The following is a 19,530-nucleotide window of genomic DNA, read 5'->3' as shown; positions in this document are numbered from 1 at the left end:
CACATCCAGCAATAAGGCTCATCTGTTAACACTGAGTTTATTTTTCGCTGCCTGAATACAACCAAAAAAAAATCATGATTATGCAATTCCCTTTTGGACTGAATAGCATGGATTATCTATTAAAGCACTCAAATACAGAGCAGGTCTCTAATTTCATTCCAATTACCTGGCACCTCAAAGGTTACCTTGTACAGTCTCTCTCTGTCTTTATATTTCCTTACTCTGGCCCTACAAAGCAAGAAAGCACACAGATTTAGTACCAACTGACAGAATAAACTCCCAAAACTCACATCAGATTTGTCAAATCAATGTTTATTTAGCCACCATTGACTTTGGTGCTAACAGTGAAAACATCAGCTGTAGGTGAGTGGTTTGACCTAAATAACTTAGCATCTTGTCCTAATGCTTTTTTTATTTTTTATTTTTTTTAACAAATGTTGCTACTAGGTGTTGCAAAATTTTGGAAGTATTAAATGTAGAAAGCAAAGAGAGGAGTGCTTTGTGCAACAGGTAGTCTGCCAGAAACCACAAAACACGGTGTGACACAAATGAAAGCAATCTACAGCTGGTCAAACAGAATTAACACATCAGCAAAGAAAATGAAAACAATAAAACAATAGGAAAACAACTTGCATGCTAGCCTATGAATCGTGACTCCTGTTCTACTTCTACCCCAGCATAGCAGCAACCTCCTTAAAAAAATACTTAAATTGTCAAAAGAAAAACGGCGGGACTGAAATGACAATAATAAACAAAGTAATGAACCCTCCAATGGGAGACAAAAGAATAATACAACTTGTGTCTATGCAGTGCTGACGGAGGTTCAACTACAACCTCCACAGAAACAACATACTGTAAAGTGCAGCTGGGCCTGGTCTATCATGCTTATAACAGAATGGTGAACAGGGTACTGAATGCACATGAATAGAATTTAGAACAACTTCAAACGATGGAGGTGGTAAGAACCCTAAAAGAACGGACCATGTAGTCAACAGCCATTTACCTCAAATAAAAAAAATAAATAAATATGAACAAATTAAAAAAGAAAGGAGAAAAAAAAATTTCCCAAGTTTACCAGAGTCTCACTTCATCAAGACTTCCAAGACAAAAACTAATTCACTTTCCTTAATCCTTTCCTGATGTGTAAGTGTTCGTACAGCGTACAGCTTGCCAATCTTCAAGGGCTGTTTATTGGAATTACAAACCAGACGATTCATTTGTACATATGAATGCAACTAATTGCAGACTTTAAGATCAGCAGTCAACTTAAAGCAGTCCCGTACACGGTAGCAACCAACATTTTGAAGACTGAGCAAAATAAAGAGAAATCCATTTTCCGAACACTAGGTCATCTAGCACAGACTCTCCTTGCTGTCATTTTTCTTTTCTTTTTTTTTCTTTTTTTGCAGAAACTGCATTATTAAGCACTACATGTCTAGCAGTCATGCTTGGGCCCATGACCTCAGTCCCAGCCTACAAAGCACGAGGTCTTTTGGGACTGATCTGCTTACTGGCTTGCTCCTCTTCCTGCAGGGCAGAGCGGAACGACCTCACTTTATCTGTACAATGAAAGCAGAAACACATACACAAAATCCTGCTATTAAGTAATGAGCAAAACAAAAAGGGTCATTTATTTTTTGAGTAACAGTTATAAACAGCTATAAAAATAGGCAGCCAATGAAAATATGCATAAAATAAAGCTTCAATAATATTTAAACATTTGTGTAAATTTTAAACTTGGACATAGACAGCTGAATACTGAGGTGGAGAAAGTGGGTTACCTCTGAGCTCAATCAGGATATCAATCTTTTGATCAAGTATCTGCTCAAGCTGGGAAGAGTAGGAGTCTACATCATAATCCACTTCCTCAGTCATCTTCAGCAAAACCTTTTCATCCTCCAGCCACCTAATCGACTCCTGTACACACACACACACACACACATATATATATATATATATATAGAAATACTGATTCAGTTCATTTTATCAAGGATTTCTTCTTTGATATGCCCAGGGCAACAACAAACATCTATCATGATGTGTAGCACTGTGTGGCTGTTTTCTTAGATTTATCTCTAATTTACCAACACAATGACAGAATACAGGGACAAGCCATTGTAATGCGGACATTATCTGACTTAATAAAGCTCCAATGTGAACTTCAATGCAAACATCCACTGGGTTACTACTGATACTTGCATTTTAATGCCCAGACAACTGATTTTTTGAAGTTGTTTTCAATTTCATCACTAAAACCAATAAAATGACTATTTGCAAACTAGTAACTATGCTGTACACATGATTTCAATTAGGCTTAAGAGTGGACATGAAAAATATAACCTAGAGCAGTGTTTCTCAAACCTGGGAAGTTCCCAATGCCTTGGTAAGTTTTAGTATTTTACAATACACCCAAACCAACTAATCAGCTTCTTAACATCCCATTATTAAGTTAACCTGGCTGTGTTAAAGCAGAACAAGTACTAATGTGTAGGACAGTGGGCCTCCAGGACCAGGGTTTAGAAACACTGATCTATATGGTGAATGCACAGCAGACTTAAAATCCCAAGTCTCTAGAACGCTTGTATCAAGTTTAGTACAATCAGACTGAAGGTTTTACTAAAGTTGGACAACATGAGACTCAAGTCTGGGTTGTTTACTCTGATGCACAGTGAAAATATCACTGACCTCAAACACTGCCCTGTGGTACTCCAGGACCTGCTCCTCCATCTCCACCAATTGGGATACCGCCTCATGGAAGGTAAAGAGCTGAGGGGACACTTCCTCTTCCTGCAAAACATAACAGCCATTCCAATAATGCAGGTCAACATCATATCAGTAATGTACAGCATTTTATACACTCTTTAGACATGACTATACATCAAAACAGTGAAAGATTATCTTTAGGGCAGACTTTTGTAACCCTCAACTTACAAATTATGACATACGTGCTGATAATAAGAGAATAACCTAATATTTCACTGGATTCTTAGACACTGAATACATGGTCAAGGACATCAAAAGAGCTTACATTCTGTTCACACAGTAGTTTGAGATCGTCTCTCTGAGGGGAGTTGCTCAGCTCCCACTCTTCATCCATGATGTCCAGCTGGTTAATGGCATTCATATTGGGTCGGACTCCTTCTGCCACAGCATTAGGGTCCACGGTTAGTTCCTTCACTCTGTGGACACAGGAGGAAAGAGATTGCTTAGAACAGCTGCAGCTCACACAGAGACCATACTGACATGAATGACACCACACACAGAAAACAAGGGCTGCAGTCACATTTCATAAGTGTCAACATCTTGATGTGATTTCCTGGGGTCATATTCTGAACCACTTTATAAAAAGAGCGGACAGACAGCAGACTTAACAGGTTTAACAGGTTGTTACATTTCTGACTGCTTATGGTGTCATTGCATTTATTCCCCGAGTCCCCCACAGTGATTTTTATTCATTCTTGCAACAAAAGGTTAAACCAGCAATGCCTCCCTTGCTTCTGGAGATCAACCACCTTGCACAGAGCACCCCCACCCCCATTCTTACACAAATGCAGTCTCCTCAACCTCATCAGAATCATCATGATAGTATATTATATATAGTATATAATAAATAATACTTGATATTTTCAAGACACAAATTGCATATTGCAGTGTAAATCCTATACAGAGAGCATTTTACATTTTACATGTACATTTTAATGCACTAAAAACTTTTTTTTTGCTAGATTAAAAAAATACATATTTTACAACCCTGTTTCCAAAGCGACTAGACAATGTGCAAAATGTAAATAAAAACAGAACGCAATTACATACAAATCGTGTAAACACCATATTTAAATGAAATAATACAAAAACACATCAAATATTGAAACTGACACATTTTATTGCTTTTTGAAAAATATATGCTGGTGATAATGACTGCCTTTTGTTGCTTACGTCCCAACTTTTCTGAAATGTGTTGCTGACATCAAATTCAAATTTGGCCTATATTTTCTCAAAAAACAATACATTTCTCAATTTCAATATTTGATATGTTGTCTTTGTACTATTTTCAATTAAATATAAATTTTAATGATTTGTACATCACTGCATTCTGTTTTAATTTACATTTTTGCACAGCGTCTCCAACTTTTTTGGAAGCAGTTGTAATATGTTAAACCTAGCAAATAAATAGAAATTGTGCACTACAATATGCAGAAAATGCCATATTTAAGTTTGTTCTCTGTAGTTGTTCCATGATGTGTTCACTTATATTCACTTACAAAATCCACAAAAAATGTAATCTGACATCATGGGTGTTCAACCCTTAAAACTTACTTCGTTAAGAATTTATTGTTTTTGTGGTCACAGAAGAGTGTTTCAGCCTGGACTGCTTTGGACCCTTTCTAAATTTCCACAATATACTTTTAACACAATACATAAACGTTTCTTATCATCTTAACGATATATTGTCACGTTGTCCATCCACAGAAACTGATCTGCAGGACAGTAGATCTCCAAGAGCAGGGTTGTGCAATTTTTTTTTGCCCCAAACAGAAAAGAAATCAATCACAACAAAAACACCACTGAAAAGGCACAGCACACATGCCCAAGTTTGAAAACGTGAAATGAAAACAGATTAAAGTAGGAGGGAGGTTGATGAAAAAATAAGAATATTCTAATTCACCAAGCACGCCACTCAAAATGGGACAAAGAAGCAGCATTTATTTCTGCATTAGAGTGCACTGTGTCTGCTGGACAGACGGAGTGCCTTATCTAGGTGCATGGCACTGCATGAAAGCAAACATCCCTTCCCATGTGTCACAGGTCAAAAACTTGCCAACAGAATGCAACCAGAAAGTGAATGGCGTGAGTGTGCCTGTGAAACGGGTGGGAAGCTAGAATAATAGGCTTGTGCTCATACTCATAGGTGGGGGAGAGCTCAGAGCGACTTCCTCCCCCCTGAGAGAACGGGATGTCTGAGGGACTAATCCCAAACTCCTTTACCCTGAAGTAGCCAGGAAGATGCACAAAAGACAGGCGACAAAAGAGACAGAGAAGGAGAAAGAGAAAAAGAAGGAAGAGGAACACAAAGAATCAGGAGACAAACATTTGACATGCATGTTATTTGTAAGACAATTTAAATATTCAAATCTGATTACAATATTTAAAAACCATTGTACAAAATATGCCTGCATCAACTCATCACACGTTTAGTTTGGCTAATAAGAGTCTGTTCACAGAAATCAGTGAACAAACAGTGTCTTGTCCTCTCTCTCTCTCGCTCTCTCTCTCTGGTTTTCTGCATTTTTGGACATACAATTGTCATGAGCTCTTCCATTTTCCATTTACTTAATATCAGGCTCAAGCTAACAGTTCATTTGTTTTAATATAAGGTCTATGACAAAGACATTTTACTGTGCCAAGTCCATTATTTCCCTATAAAATAATAATAATAACAACAACAACACAACATAAGAAATGCATGACATAACACACTACACAACATCAGTTCAAATAAATAATGCCATTTAACACATTATATATCTCCATGTGAATATATTTCTAGTGCATCAAACTAAAATGTAGGCATTTATGCCTTCAAAAATGTAAAAAAAGTCGGGTAGCGTGACTGTCCGACCATGTATGCAGAATAAATAAACTACTAAAAAGTCATTTTCTTAGATATAATTCTAAATAAAATAATTTGGCATTATGCTCAAAACTTTTAAAATCATAAAATGCTGCAAAATAAGTAAACTTTAAGAGTAAAAGATCCGTTTGAAATCACTTATTTGTCAATGACCCTATCTCTAGCAATGGTTCAACAACAGAAGGAGCAGCACAGTACCATTCACTGTCAGCATTAAATCAGGAATATCAGAAAGCAGGCAGGTAGTTCATAAGAGATATAGAAAAGTAAACTCAAGAAGAGGCTGTAAGCCTACCTGTTGGCATATCGTAGTGTATTCAGAGTGTTTTCACAGGAAGCCATTCCAGGAGAGATAGTGGCAATCTGAACAGGAAAAGTAAAGATAAAGAGTTTGGAAATCATTTGCATTAATAACAAGACTGAGTTCTGAATAGTTTTATGGGATGAGGGAGTGTCTATTTACCATGCATGTCCTGGAGTTCTCCCCGATGAACGAGTCTCTGAGCACCTGGGTGAGTTTACTGGCTCTGAACGGTGTGTGTGGTTTGTTCCGCCCCAGGGCTCTGATACATTCCTAATAAACAGAGGTTTCCATTTTAGAGCACATTTCAAGCAGATTTAGCACTATTGTGTATTAAAATATGCAGACGCGTGATCTCTTTCAAGGAGGTGTTATTTTCACTAAGAAAATCAAGAAAATGTCAGCCTCCAATTCCCATATTAGTACATCCTTATTATTTGCTCTTCTTAACAAATGGTTTGAGGCAAGTATGTGATGACTTACATAGAATCTGCGTAACGCTAAGAATGGCTTTACCGTGGACATCAAATAGAGCAAGAAAAACTGCAAATTTAGGTTTGAGGCAACCCATTGCTTTAAGTGGTGGTACAGTTTTTCCATATTCTTCACCCGTGGCTCTCTGACCTTAAGTGCAAGTAGGCTTTTGTTGATTTCGGCTCCCTCCAGTCGTGTCTGCCGGTCAGCGCTGGACGTGTCAGCTCCACGCTCATTCCCTGCCAGGTCAATGAGCGAGAACTTCCCGTGCATCTTCCCCTTCCTCCGCAGAATTATCTGAAAGACGGCATGGCTGCGGGATGAGTGGGCATTGGCAGAAGTCTGGCCTGATGTTCTGAGAAAGGAGAGGTAAATGACAAAGTGTAAAGAGTCAATAAAACCAGTGAAAAGCTACAGTGAATAGGAGCTGAAAACGAAACAGGCTATGTTGGTTATGTTTATTTCAACAAGGGTTGGGTGGATCTGAAGCTTCTAAAGAAGAACAGGCTAGTTGAATAAAGTACTGAATGCCTAATGTTGATGTTTTGTCTCCTGCACTCATGCTTGTGATATCTTTGCAATGTTTAAACACATGCAGTGTATTTAATTAGGGCAAAGTTCACAATGCAAGGTTAAAATGGCATGAAACCAAATCCGGCCTAAACGATACACATATCTGATTTTCACCTGGTCCTACATCACACACATACGTGGCCAAAAATATGTTGCATGCAAACACATATGACTACACTGAATCAATAAACTGGAACTGTCAGTGTCTTGTTATTGTACCACCCAAATAACCCCTCAAGGAACAACATGTTTCATCCAGCTCTTTGTCTCTCCATCTATGCATCTATAAATGTATGAGTCTCTTCACAGATACCTGCAGCTGTTCCCGACCTCGATGAGCTTGAGAACATCCTCAGTGCATTTGACCTCTCTTTCCTGCAGCCCGACCACCTGCACCTGCTGTTTCCCATCCTCCAGCACACGCAGCTTTGCTTTGCGATTCAGCAGGTCGAACACCTGGGCAACAAACCAATGCAAACTAAGGGGAAAAAGGTAATTTCTCTATATATTTGATTAAATCTCTGAATCCTAGACACTCAGTTGGAATTCAAAGATTTGAATAGGCCAATATGAGAATTGGCAGTTTATTATTTTGATTTTAACTGATCTGTTTTCAATACTATAACATAAATAACATGAGTAAGGCAAGTGCAGTTCCTCTGTATTTAAATGCTGCTACACCTATAACAAAATCTTGTAGCATAATTAAGCATGAATAATAGTGATAAATAGCCAGTTTCCCCTTAATTTCATCGTAGCACTCTATTTGACCTTGTTTTATTTAAACTAACAACTGATTTTTCATTTGCAAATTTAAAAATCCAGCCTGGTTAGTTAAAAAAGTAAGGCACCACTAGAAGCACCATTAAAACAAACTCTCGCCACAACAGTAACTTTTAAGGAGAAGGAAAAAAAATCCTCAATTTACAATAGAAAGTGAAAAGAGAGTCAATGTAAGGAAGTCATTTTGGATTATGTGTACTGGTTTATTCATTATGAAATTTTAAAACACTGTAATGAGCAGCTAGTGTTTTCAAATTATGTAAAAAATAATAAATAAAAAATAAAATAAAAATGGGAATAAAAGGTTTTGTCAAGAGAGTGATAAAGTAATGTTACGCTGCAACTTCGGATAGTAAAAAATATTGGTACTTGTGTGTTCCATGTGTTCACACAGTGAAGACATCAAAAGAGGGCATTTAAAGAAAAATAAAGAAGGAAAATCAGCCAAAAACTGTAAAGAATTCAGGATCAAAATCAGCATTTAGAGTTCAGGATTACTGTACTTCTACTTAATATCAATCAAATTACAGCGGTGCATAAACACCACCCTGAACAAAATATTTCACAACAAAGTTCTGGAAACAGACTCAAAATGCTTCAGCCACTTGCCTTTCCACTGTAGATTTCAAAGAAGGTTGCGTAGACCTGAAGCTCCAGCTTCTTGTAGTTGGGTTTCTTCAGCATGAGGAAAACATCGCGAGCTGCATGTGGAAAGAGTGAGTGAAAGGGCTTAATTATGAGAACAGAAGAGCCACTGTTTTAAAATCCTCCAACAGCAGCACAATATAACAAAGACGTGTTACCAGCTAACGCGTAGATTCCTTTTGAACAATCTTGGTTCTTTCCTGAAAAATCTCCACCCATAGTCTGAAAATGCCAAAGACATCAATGTTTCAAAGGTTAAAAAATGTTTTAGTATGCATACTACACCATACTTTAAGTACTGCTGAGCATAAAAGACTAATACAACACATATAATAATTCCTCACATGTGTTTTTCCACTTCCTGTTTGGCCATAGGCAAAGCATGTGGCCATTCCTCTCTCAAAGATAGTTTCCACCAGAGGCCTTGCTGTAAATCTGTGCACAACAACTCCATACATTAAATTTTTCATCAACAGCTACATCAAGTTACCATCAGTGCATAACAACTTGAAAATGGGAAAACAGTTACCTGTAAACCATTTCATTCGTGGTGCTGTCGTCAAAGGCATAATCAAAGCGAAAGGTTTGGTTCTCTAGGAAACGGGTCAGGTCCACTTTCTGCTTAGGCTCATGGACCATGACGACATCTTTACTGGGGATGGTGATCACATCTAGCTCCTTTGCAGTAACTTCTACAATGCAGTTAAAACCACTTTAACATAGACCACAGCTCTAACACTCACACTAGGGCTGAGAAATTACATTTGCAATTTCTCCTTGTTAGTTTGTCAAATACAAGGTGCAAAGAAAATGAGTACAATAACACAATATAGCACTAAACACCATTTTTCTAATACTATGCGTCATATATCCACAGGCGCTCAGTTTAGAGCATCCTCAAAAGCTCACAGCATTATAAACCAGTGATTCTCAACCTTGGGGCAGCAAGATGGTTGTTTTTTGTGACAGGCCTGCCAGTGGTTGTGATCTCATTGTGTGGTTGCTTCTGATTAGCCTAATTCACCTAAAAGCAGTTCACAAGTTCATTGTAATTAGGTAACTTAAAACTTATCCACACTGATTATAATGAAAATTGCAGCTCTTGCAAATGGAAAATTCTTTCAAACTGCAATTTTGATATAAAAATTCACTCGAGTATTTTCCTGAGAAAATACTTGACAAAGTCTTACCTTTTTTGTTGAGAGGACGCTTCCTCACGCAAACACATATTCGGTGCTCTTCAATCTGCCAACATTATGTAAAATACAACGGATTGCTATGCATTCTGTCATGGCAGATCATCACCATCAAGAAAATTTATATGAAAAACAGCACTACAGTTAAAAGAAGTAGCAGTTTTGGGGAAATATCAGCATGCTTTCAAAAAAGCAAAACAAAGCCTAATATTTACAGTTCCAAAAATATGAGAAGCAGTCTTTGTACTTAAGCTCACACTCACCAAATCTGCTGTGGTTAGCGGCCTGTAGTCCAAGCTCGCTCTGAAGTCTCTGATCATCTGCATTATTTCATAGTTAGGGATTGTCGTATCAACCTCCTTCAAAACAAAATGAACATTCATAATTCAAATTCTAAACTGTCAGACACGTGTCTTGCTTTTAAACGTGTGTAACACAGAAAAGGCAGGATAGAATCTGTGTGGGGAGATTCTTTTGCACTGGTGTAGAACTAAAACCTAACGTTAACAATAACAAGTGAACATGTGAAGCAGAAAACTGGACATTAAAGCAGAATGACCAAGGCCTATTGATACCAAGCCTGATTTTTATGGACGGAAAAAAAACACGTCAAGTTTTGAAAATGAGCACACACATATTAAAGGGGAATCCTTAAATCCCACTCATTTTCCTAAATGTATGTATAATTAAATCGTTCAGATGTAAACAAAGTCATTTAGAATGGTATAATATGAAATGAACAGAAAACATTTTTTGAGATTTACCATTATTTTACATTTATTAGTATTACACACAAAAAAAAATTCATTAGTGATTTTAGATATAAAGGTAAATAACATGGCTGTATTTGTGTTGCAGACATTGCCACCCCCAGATCCTATCACCTGTAAAGAAAACATTCAGCAAGGATCCCTCAAACCACTCAGAAGCTATAAAGATTTTGTCAGCGGTGGTCCCCTTTTCTCCTTTATCAAAATTTTAATCCAAATTATTGTGCATCACAATAAACAATGACCAAAACAGTTTTATCTTGTTTGTGGCAGAGCAGAAAAGGCTTCTAAAACATGTTCATTATAAAAATGTGGAGGTTAAAGAAAATATAATACTGTGCACAAGTTTTAGGCACCTATTTAAAAATCTATTGATCTGGGCACTGAGTGTTGCCCTGCTCAATAATAATAATTAATAATAAACACAAATATCATTAATACAACAAGTAGTTATTTTAAGTTTGTCAATGTGTTTGTGTAACCATTTCCAAACCTGTCTTTTTTGTATTTACCATCCAATTCCTGAATTTTCTAATCATTACTTAATTTTGTTAAATCTGTGTAGTATGTGCTGGTGATAGAATTCAATAAATCAATGTGAAGGATGGGGATGCTGAGAAATCAAATTTTGTTCTTCAAACTACCTCACTAGCTTTCTTTTTCAAAAATAAGAAATTCTTGTTACTTTTACTTTTAATAATGATATATGGTGCGTTTCCAAGTATAAACATGCCTATTCCTAAGAGAAATGGTTTCATATAATGTGGATCATAGTAGAAAGACTTGGGAATAATCTGCAATACATTGGTGCAACCTGGTGTGTGGCGTATACCTGGTGTGTGTGTGGCTTTTGGTTGCAAATTAACAATTATTATTATTACTAGTACTGTTAATGTTGCTTCTGTTCCCATCATCATTATTATTATTATTATTATTATTATTATTATTATTATAGCAACTCATTCATTGTGTAAATACTACCACACACTCTAGTAGCTTTAGTCACTCTCTCCTGCTACCTCTCCTCATGTTTGTTTTTCCTTCTTCAGTCATCTTCAATTCCATTTTGCACCTTATAGATGGTGTCTAAATAATACTTTACTATTATAATTTGCTGTATCAAACAAAGCTAGCTTACTATGGCAGGCTTGTTAAATTTTTCCCATTAAGTTTACTCGTTGTGGGTTCGATTCTTCTTTGTTATGCTTAACGGTTTTCCGGTCATCCAGGCTTAAATGATTGCTCATTCACAAGTCAGAATGCTGGGCAGGGTAAACAAATGTACAGTGCTCTTTTAAACATTACATTTTTATTAAACAAAGTGACAAATTTGACTGTATAGTTTTTTGGTAAAAGTATGTGTGGAACAAACGCTGTATGTGGGAATGACCGGCGTTTGCAAGCTGTAGCAGTTTAAAACTAACCTACGTGTGTCTAAACTTGAATGTCTGAAACAGAGTAATAACACAACATATTTATTTAGATAGCGGCATGTTTAGTAAGTAGCCCAAACAGAGATAATGAGTTATTTAAGCTGTTCATGCTCATGTTTAGTTTGTCTCGGCCCGCTGCTGTTTGTGGTTCACTGTTTTTGGGCTCATGATGGTATCCACGATATGGCAAAATTCATATCATGAAACAAAAAAAAAAAAAAACCATACTTGAACAAGAATATCCTGGGACAACCAAGAGAAATTACAGGCTAAATGTGGGTGGGAATGCATACTTACAAGAGTGGGACAAACAGAGTGAAATCTAAACCAATCCAATGCATTGTGAAGGCAAATCTCAAAGTAGGGATGATGTTGCACTCCTCACCATTGGCATGGAAGTTCTAACAGCCAGGCTGGGTAAGCTAAACTTCTACCATACCTTGTTGGCAAACAAAAAAGCATAAACCAGCCTGAAGAGCCTTTTTATTCATTCTGAAGAATCGAGGTGAGCCAACAATAGTGTTATGTTAGATAGCTTGCTTTGTTTGTGTTTTTGACTGTACTATAGACATTAGAAAAGCATGCACTAGAAGGTTTTTGAAGAGGTATATTTCAGGAAAATCTTTCACCCCACTCCAGCACCAAATGTTTAACAGGTTGTTCCAAGTCTTTTCGTATTCTCATTACAAGATCATGTCTGGCCCTTTGAGGTGTGAAAAGGCCTTTAAACTGACCTGTGCTCTCTTCTCCCTTAGCTCCTGCTGCTGCAGTCTCCGTCTCTCTCTCTTCTCCTGCAGTTTTTCCACCTCTTTCACGCAGTTGGACTTCCTCCTCGCTGCCAAATACATATGACAACACAGTCAGACAATTCTGGCTAAACAAAAGTATCAGTTGCTTCCTCTTAAAAAAGATCTCTTCCTCTTACCTCTTACTCTCTGCATTAGTTTGAGAGATACAGGCAGGGAGCATAGCTGTGTCCAAAACAACATACTACTAAACCACAAATACTACACTAATGAATGGACTTCTCTTGGTGGTGTATTATTTTTGACATACTTTTAAGGTTTTAGATGCAACTCATGTGTCCCTTTTAGAGTTAATGAGTGTCTGTGGCAGGTGGTGGCACAAAACAACGGAGCTTTCCAGCTTAAAAAGCTGTTTTCCTCACAGCTGCTGGATTTTATCTGCCATCTAACTGGCAACAGTCACTTTCCTTTAATGAGCAGTACAAAGATTCTATGTCAGTGAGACTTAAACAAGCAGCAAATCATGAGACAGAAGTGGAGCATGTGAGGTCATGCAACACAATCCTCCACACCCTCATCCTATCCAATCTAAACATACATCTTTGAACATACAAATAACGTTGTAATAATGCTGGAGATTCTGTATATGGCTATATGATGTGTGCTTCATAGGCATGCAATAACACAAGAATTCTAACCAAGGCATTCATTACCAGAACATGATTCTCTTAATCCAACTCTATGAAACTACATTTTTAGGTTTTAAGCACTTTCCAAAGAAAATTTAATTGTCTAGTGACCAAGGTTTATATTCTTAACCCTTAACAGAGACCGACATTTGTGCACTGACTTAATACCAGTTTAAGTCAACAGCCAGACTCACGTAAGCTCCACAAATTCAAAGCAAGAGGATTAATCTGTGCGGGAGCCAGGTCAGTGCTTACACTGAAATAACTTCGCTCTTCACAGAGGCTCTGCTATAAATCGTCCCCCGCAGGGAAGAAGCGAGATGATTATACATAAGCAAGGCTTAATTCCACAGCAAAAAAGAGGATGCTTTCTGCTTCTCCAAAGGTTCCAAAATACAGTTGCTGAATTTGTTGCATCTAGTACCACACATTCTATTAATTTACATTCACAGATATAAGCTAAAATTACCAACAACAAATGCTGCTGCTCACCAAACATAGAGATGACAGCTTCATCTGTGTTTGGTTCACATAGGGTGTTTTTACATATTGTTTTTAAAGCAGCACTATGTAAGAAAAAAAACATGCTAAAATAAGGTGTGCGACTAGTTTTGAGTATTTGAGTACTCTTTCAACCTGCCCGGAATCATCTGATTCATCCGTGCAGGAAAGGGGTCTGGAGCACAAAAGATACCATTCCATGCAATTACACATTTCCAACAGAGAGGTCTCCAAACTCCCCAAACTTGCGTAGTGTAGTTTCAAATGAACCAAACTGAATTCAGTTTAAGTGAATCTAAAATGACAACAGCTGCAAATGGCATCAGTGCATTTTGTGTTCAAAATACAGTATTAGGAAACATCAAAGAGGATTCAGTTCTCTTTCTAATACCCTTTCACACCGATGAGATCTCAGACTTGTTCATACCATAACTCTTTTGGAACCCCTCCTGGGTGAAGCTGAATTATGGGTAGTGTGTCACACTCACCATACAACTGGTTTGGTTTAAGGTCAAGTGTGTCTGTGTGAAAGCTAAGAGAAACACAACCAAAATGCAAGTTTTTTTTCTACTTTAGTCAAGACAAAGGGAATTGGACTACAAATATAAACACATCTTAAGGTGCTATACCATGGTCTGCATTATACTGGCCTGCAACATAACAGTTTGCAGCCAAAACAGCCTGGCAGTATTATAACAAAACCACTGTTGTCAGGTTGCAATAGGATACATGCTCTGCAGGAGGGCAGCACTGGGACTCGACTGTGTCCTGTAGGAAACAATGGAGTGTTGTTGAGCTAGTTGTTTGTGATTACCGTTCTGCTGCTGTTGCTGGCTCTGTTGGGTTTGAGTCTGAATAGGCTGGGCTGGTTGCTGGGCAGGTGGAGGGAGAGCTGATTCTGGCTGCTGCTGCTGCTGGCCTTGCCGCACCCGGGTTGAGCCAACTGACAAGAAAACACACAAGTCAGTGTGTTAGACTAACTCAAACAGGGCTGTACTGCTCAAACTTCTGTTACTGATGATCTACATTATGTAGACAGCAGGCCACTATACTGTACATTTTCCTATCTGACAATTAGTGCTGAGCGATATATAGTCCATACTGATATTGGTATACCAAGATACTGACATTGCTTTTCAAGCTTAGTTGTATTTTGGTGACATATCTTGTCGTATTAGGAACATTATATTTATCATAGAATTCCCATAAAATAGATGGTTTGCCAAGCAGTCTGTTTTTAGTTTATTAATTCTATTTTATTTACTAAAATTACAAATTAAAATTAAACCAACAGTAAGCTTCTGTCCTGAAAATGTGACTTCTGCCTAGTTAATATGTACAATACTGTGTAAAGCCCCCTATGGTCCTATTTGAACAGAAGCAGAACAAAACCATCAAAACATTAATTTTACTCCAGCACCACTGACTACCATATGGACAAATACATGGACTAAACATACCTCTATTGTCTCTGGACGGCACCTCAGCCTTTCCAGGAGCAATGGTTCTTCGATTCTGCACAACAATAAGATAACAAGACTCAGCCAAATATTTTAAGGATACATGTATGGAGCACTTCCAAGTTTTCAGAATCTGAATGTATTGCCTTCACTGCATGCAAAATTAGGCCTAATTAACCCTTAAATTTTAACTGTCAAGACACCTGTACTTCATGCTCATACACCTAACAACTGTTTTCCTCAAGAATCAATTGGTTCACATTGTTAATTAGACGTCAGGTATTTAACGAATCCCTGAATATGAGCACAAATTAAAGTAGGTGATATGTTAAAAGATATGCTGAAGATAAATATTACCCTGTGCTGAGTTTGGGAATCTCCTACTAACCTTAGGGATTTTGTTGACCTTCACAGAACTGGGTGTGGGAGGAGGTGGAGTTACAGGGCTCAAGGAAATCTCCTCCTCTGGAGCAACATCTGGGTTCAGTGAAAATATACACTCCAAGTCAATCTGTTCGAAAAGAGGAAAAATATAATCAATCTCATCAATCTGTCCCGTAAAGTGGCAGCATCACATTTTTGCATCTAAAGTACATCTAACTCTTAAAAAGTGCACCAGCCTCTCAACACTGGCACTGTTATTCCATACATTATTGATGGTGTTATAAGCTTACATAATGCTGTGGGGCTTACCTCTTTCCCTTTCGTGTCTCCATTTTCTATCCATTCCACCGTAACACTTTCATTGTCTTCATTTAAAGAGGTCACCATGGCCTGATGTATTCGCCCTGCAATAAATCAAAAATGAACATATGTGAGATGAAGGCTTGCAGCTTGTGAAAAAGCTGTCTGACAGGTGAAGAGAGACTCCTCATACAGCCTGTACAAAACATTTTTCTACCTGAGACCCAAAGCTAAAACCTGATCTTGGCAAGTAAGAGGTGAGAAACACAAAGCTCCTGCTCACAGGACATTTCTGAAGTTGTACTATTCATTGGCGTAACATTCCTGCAAAGCACAGAGCAGGAACAGCAATGTCTCTGTATACATTATTCATCGCTATACCTCACATGCCCCAGTCTGAGCAATTATTTAATAGCAGCAACAACAGTGATATAACCAGTCTACACTAGCTTAAAAGAAAACAATACACTTCTTTTATAAGAAGACAACTCATACAACACAAAATGTACATTCTAGTGATTAAGGGGTTGCGGTTCTACTTTTATTGAAAACAAAAAGAGAAAACAGACTCACTTACACCAGTCAAACAAGTTCTATGTAGGCCTGTTAGAATGATTACATAATTGCCTGATCACAGTTCTTTATGCTGACTGCAACTATTTACATTGCATTTTTTCCCTGCCGTTGTTAGATTTCATAAGCATAGGTTTACATCACAATTACTGAATGAGAATTGGGTGTATTCTAATCCTTTGGGCTGAGGCAAATACATGTAAATTACAGAAAGCAGATGATGCATTTATTTATAAATGTTATGTTTTTTGCTATAACACATTTAGTGGTTAGCGGTGATCAATGTTTGTTTATTTGAACTTGACCTGTTTCGTTCATTATTTGGGAGCTACTAAGCATCAACGGCTATGAAGCAAAATAGCTAATCGGCCAAGTAGACCTGTGCTTTAATACAGTGAAAAGAAAGAGACAATTAACTTGTTAATCACAATTCTTTATATTGCAAGCATATATTGCATCATCAGCTAAAATTTACTAATGGTGACAGGCCTACTTTTAGGTGAATACTTAAATTTAGAATCTGTCAACATTGCATATTACAGTTTATCTGATCTTTTCAATGTGACCTGCCCCTCCTAAAACTACCAGGAGAGTTCTTGTCTTTCTTGGACTTAATGGTGTTTAACAGCAATGGCGTCACCAAACACAGGACAATACATTTCATACAGGAACTTCAGAAGAAGGAAGAGGGGGTGTTAGGGTTAAGTTATCCGTTGTATTATGTGTGGACACAGCAGTAACTTAAATACAGCAGTGGAGGACCAAGGAAATTCAAAAGTCCTGCTCTTTCAACTCTTCACAAGTGTGTCATTTTGGACAGACCTACTGTTATTACATGTGACAGCAGTGCTATGCATTATTAAAACTGGGATAACTTCATTCTCCCACATCCCACAGTGAGTAATGCTTTCTCACAGGATGACGCAGGGGCCGGAAAGACAAAGTCTGATACTCATATTCGGTTTATATATATAAGCCTGTTTCTGCCGGCTTATCCTTAGTTTCACGCACTCAGAAGCCCAATGTTAGAAACAACTCCTTTTAGGCCAAAAGCAGCCTAGTCTACCAACACAAAGACTGAGGCCAAACTATCCACATAATGTTAGCCAAATATTAAGACGTCCGTGTTAAAAGCGAGTCAAAAAACAGTTAATCTGGGTTCCTGGGGTGGAAATCATCTTGTGAACTATTCCTACTGCTTTAAATTATTCTGGTTTTGATGCAAATAAAAACTATACAACTTAAACAGGTAAACTGAAGAATTAGCTGAAGCTGCTGGTGCCTGTGCTAGCTTACTTACAGCTGAAAAATGTGTCGTGCAGACATTTAGACTGCTAGCTTGGATGTCTAAAATGGCTACTAAAATATTCACACAAATTGTAAACTTGCGAACATTAAGTGTATTTCAAGAAAGAGCAAATGAGCTGAGCTTTAGCATATAAGCTAAGCTCAATCTTAATGCTAGACAGAGTTTAGCAACAAATCTACGGTGCTTTACATTTTTTCCTCCAAATTTTTTAATAGGACACTCCAGTCAGATGAGCTGTACACTGATAGAACTGCTGCTGAATAACAGATGTAAAGTTAGTGTCTAACATTTTAAATGAACTACGTTCACTTTATTTAACACATCTTTTTCTTCTCCAAGTGATTTGGCTCATTCCTCTAAAATGGGGTACAGTGGAGTCCCCCCCCCCCCGGGCTATCAGAGAGAGGTGCTTGGGTTCCTTAACTTGAGAGCTTGGGTTGGTTGCTCTGTTCATCCACAAGGAGAGAGGGGGAGAGAGGGAGAGAGAGGGGGAGAGAGAGAGAGAGAGAGAGAGAGAGAGAGAGAATACAGCGCCTTACACACCTAACTTACAAACTAGTAACAATGAATGATTCATGTAATTCCCCACACCAACTATCCAGCAACAGTAGCGAGAACGATAAAAAGCTCTAATGCTCTATCAACGTCTACATTACTGGATACCCCCCTTGTTTCAAAACATAGAAACATCAGTATATTCGCGTAACCAAACCACAAGCATACTCAGAGAAGTGTTTAACTACAAAATCTAACGTTAAATCTGCGTCTACAGTAATCCGCCTCTCAGTAACGTTAAATAAAATAAAAGAGGTTAGTCAGTGTGTTGTGTTGAACGAGGGCAGCTCCGTTTCCAGCCTGCAGTAACCGCTGCTGTGTTGTATGTAGGTCGTTCGCTACCAGAGCAACAGAGCCGCACCGGCTAACCGACACTGCGACCGGGGAAGTCAGCAGGGTGGTCCGCTCAAAAGCGCTAGCATTAGCATTAGCATTGCTACAGCTAATCCAATCCCAGAGACTTCAAAGTGGAAACCTTAACGGTAGTTTGGCTGACTAGGCTAGCTCGCTACACTAGGCTAGACACAAGCAGCTGGCAACAAACAACGAACTAACTCACCATCGCTCCGTTTTATCTCCACGTATACGCCGACAACGATTCTGCCGAAGTTAACCGCCATGGTTCCTCGGAGGTGAACTCGGACGAGCGCGAATTAAACACTGTTTTTGTTTAAAATGTTCACATTTGATCCGTGTTGCTCAAGCCCGGGAGGCGGCCAGCGGGAGAAATAAAAGGAGCAGAGCAGCAAGTGCGCATGCGCAAGCCGCTCAACTTCGGTGACGCTAGATTTTAAACCGGGTGGGTAGTAAGCAAACCAGGAAGAATGGTGGTATAAGTACTGTTATTAATGTGTTATTATATAATTAATAACAAAATACGTGTATGTTTTGTGATCCAAGCTCTAACTTTTGCCTAATTAGACCAATAAGGTGAGCGCAGGAAGTCATTCAGAGTAGGTGTGAAATGCTCCATTCTAGTCACACAACAGTGGTGATAGGAACCAGACGTCTGAAGAGTGTTATGCCTTTAAAAGCTACACCATCACAAACAGATATGACATGAAATGGTTCAGAATATGCTGCCTGGTGCCAGACACATTGTTTTACAAGAGCTTTCAGATTCAGTTTAAGTATAAAATTTATTTATTTTAAAATCTATTTGTGGTGGAGAGGTGCATACAGGGTGCTGTGAGGCAAAATAGTACC

General features: G+C 38.1%; 1 protein-coding gene across 2 annotated transcripts; it reads right to left on the bottom strand.

The window, feature by feature from the left end:
- Window positions 1-291: 291 nt before the first annotated feature.
- On the bottom strand, window positions 292-19,062 carry kif2a (kinesin family member 2A). Of its 2 annotated transcripts, XM_017685017.2 has the most exons (21): window positions 18,884-19,062; window positions 15,897-15,991; window positions 15,592-15,714; window positions 15,204-15,258; window positions 14,558-14,686; window positions 12,542-12,642; window positions 9,868-9,963; window positions 9,599-9,653; window positions 8,938-9,100; window positions 8,753-8,843; window positions 8,567-8,630; window positions 8,373-8,464; window positions 7,294-7,436; window positions 6,558-6,762; window positions 6,096-6,206; window positions 5,928-5,995; window positions 4,904-4,987; window positions 3,029-3,179; window positions 2,686-2,787; window positions 1,782-1,917; window positions 292-1,559 (listed from the first exon to the last, which is right to left on the bottom strand). In XM_017685017.2, the coding sequence occupies exons 1-21, from the start codon at window positions 18,942-18,944 to the stop codon at window positions 1,474-1,476; spliced, it is 2,211 nt and encodes a 736-aa protein (XP_017540506.1). In that variant the 5' UTR covers window positions 18,945-19,062; the 3' UTR covers window positions 292-1,473. The 2 variants fall into 2 exon arrangements, with proteins under 2 accessions (XP_017540506.1, XP_017540508.1); XM_017685019.2 differs by lacking the exon at window positions 4,904-4,987.
- Window positions 19,063-19,530: the final 468 nt, after the last annotated feature.

This window comes from Pygocentrus nattereri, chromosome 28, assembly GCF_015220715.1.
Source record: "Pygocentrus nattereri isolate fPygNat1 chromosome 28, fPygNat1.pri, whole genome shotgun sequence".
Lineage (NCBI taxonomy): Eukaryota > Metazoa > Chordata > Actinopteri > Characiformes > Serrasalmidae > Pygocentrus > Pygocentrus nattereri.
This window is presented reverse-complemented; position numbering and strand designations above follow the sequence as displayed.

What these genes read in the sequence shown, in the direction of transcription:
- kif2a (XM_017685017.2), bottom strand. Translation starts at nt 18,944, where the DNA reads ATGGCGGTTAACTTCGGCAGAATCGTTGTCGGCGTATACGTGGAGATA. An exon ending in TTGAAATCTACAGTGGAAAG is followed by an intron (nt 7,437 to 8,372) that starts GCAAGTGGCTGA and finishes TTTGTTGCCCAG; the next exon opens with GTGTTCGACCTGCTGAATCG. An exon ending in AAAGCCTACTTGCACTTAAG is followed by an intron (nt 6,207 to 6,557) that starts GTCAGAGAGCCA and finishes TCTGTTTATTAG; the next exon opens with GAATGTATCAGAGCCCTGGG.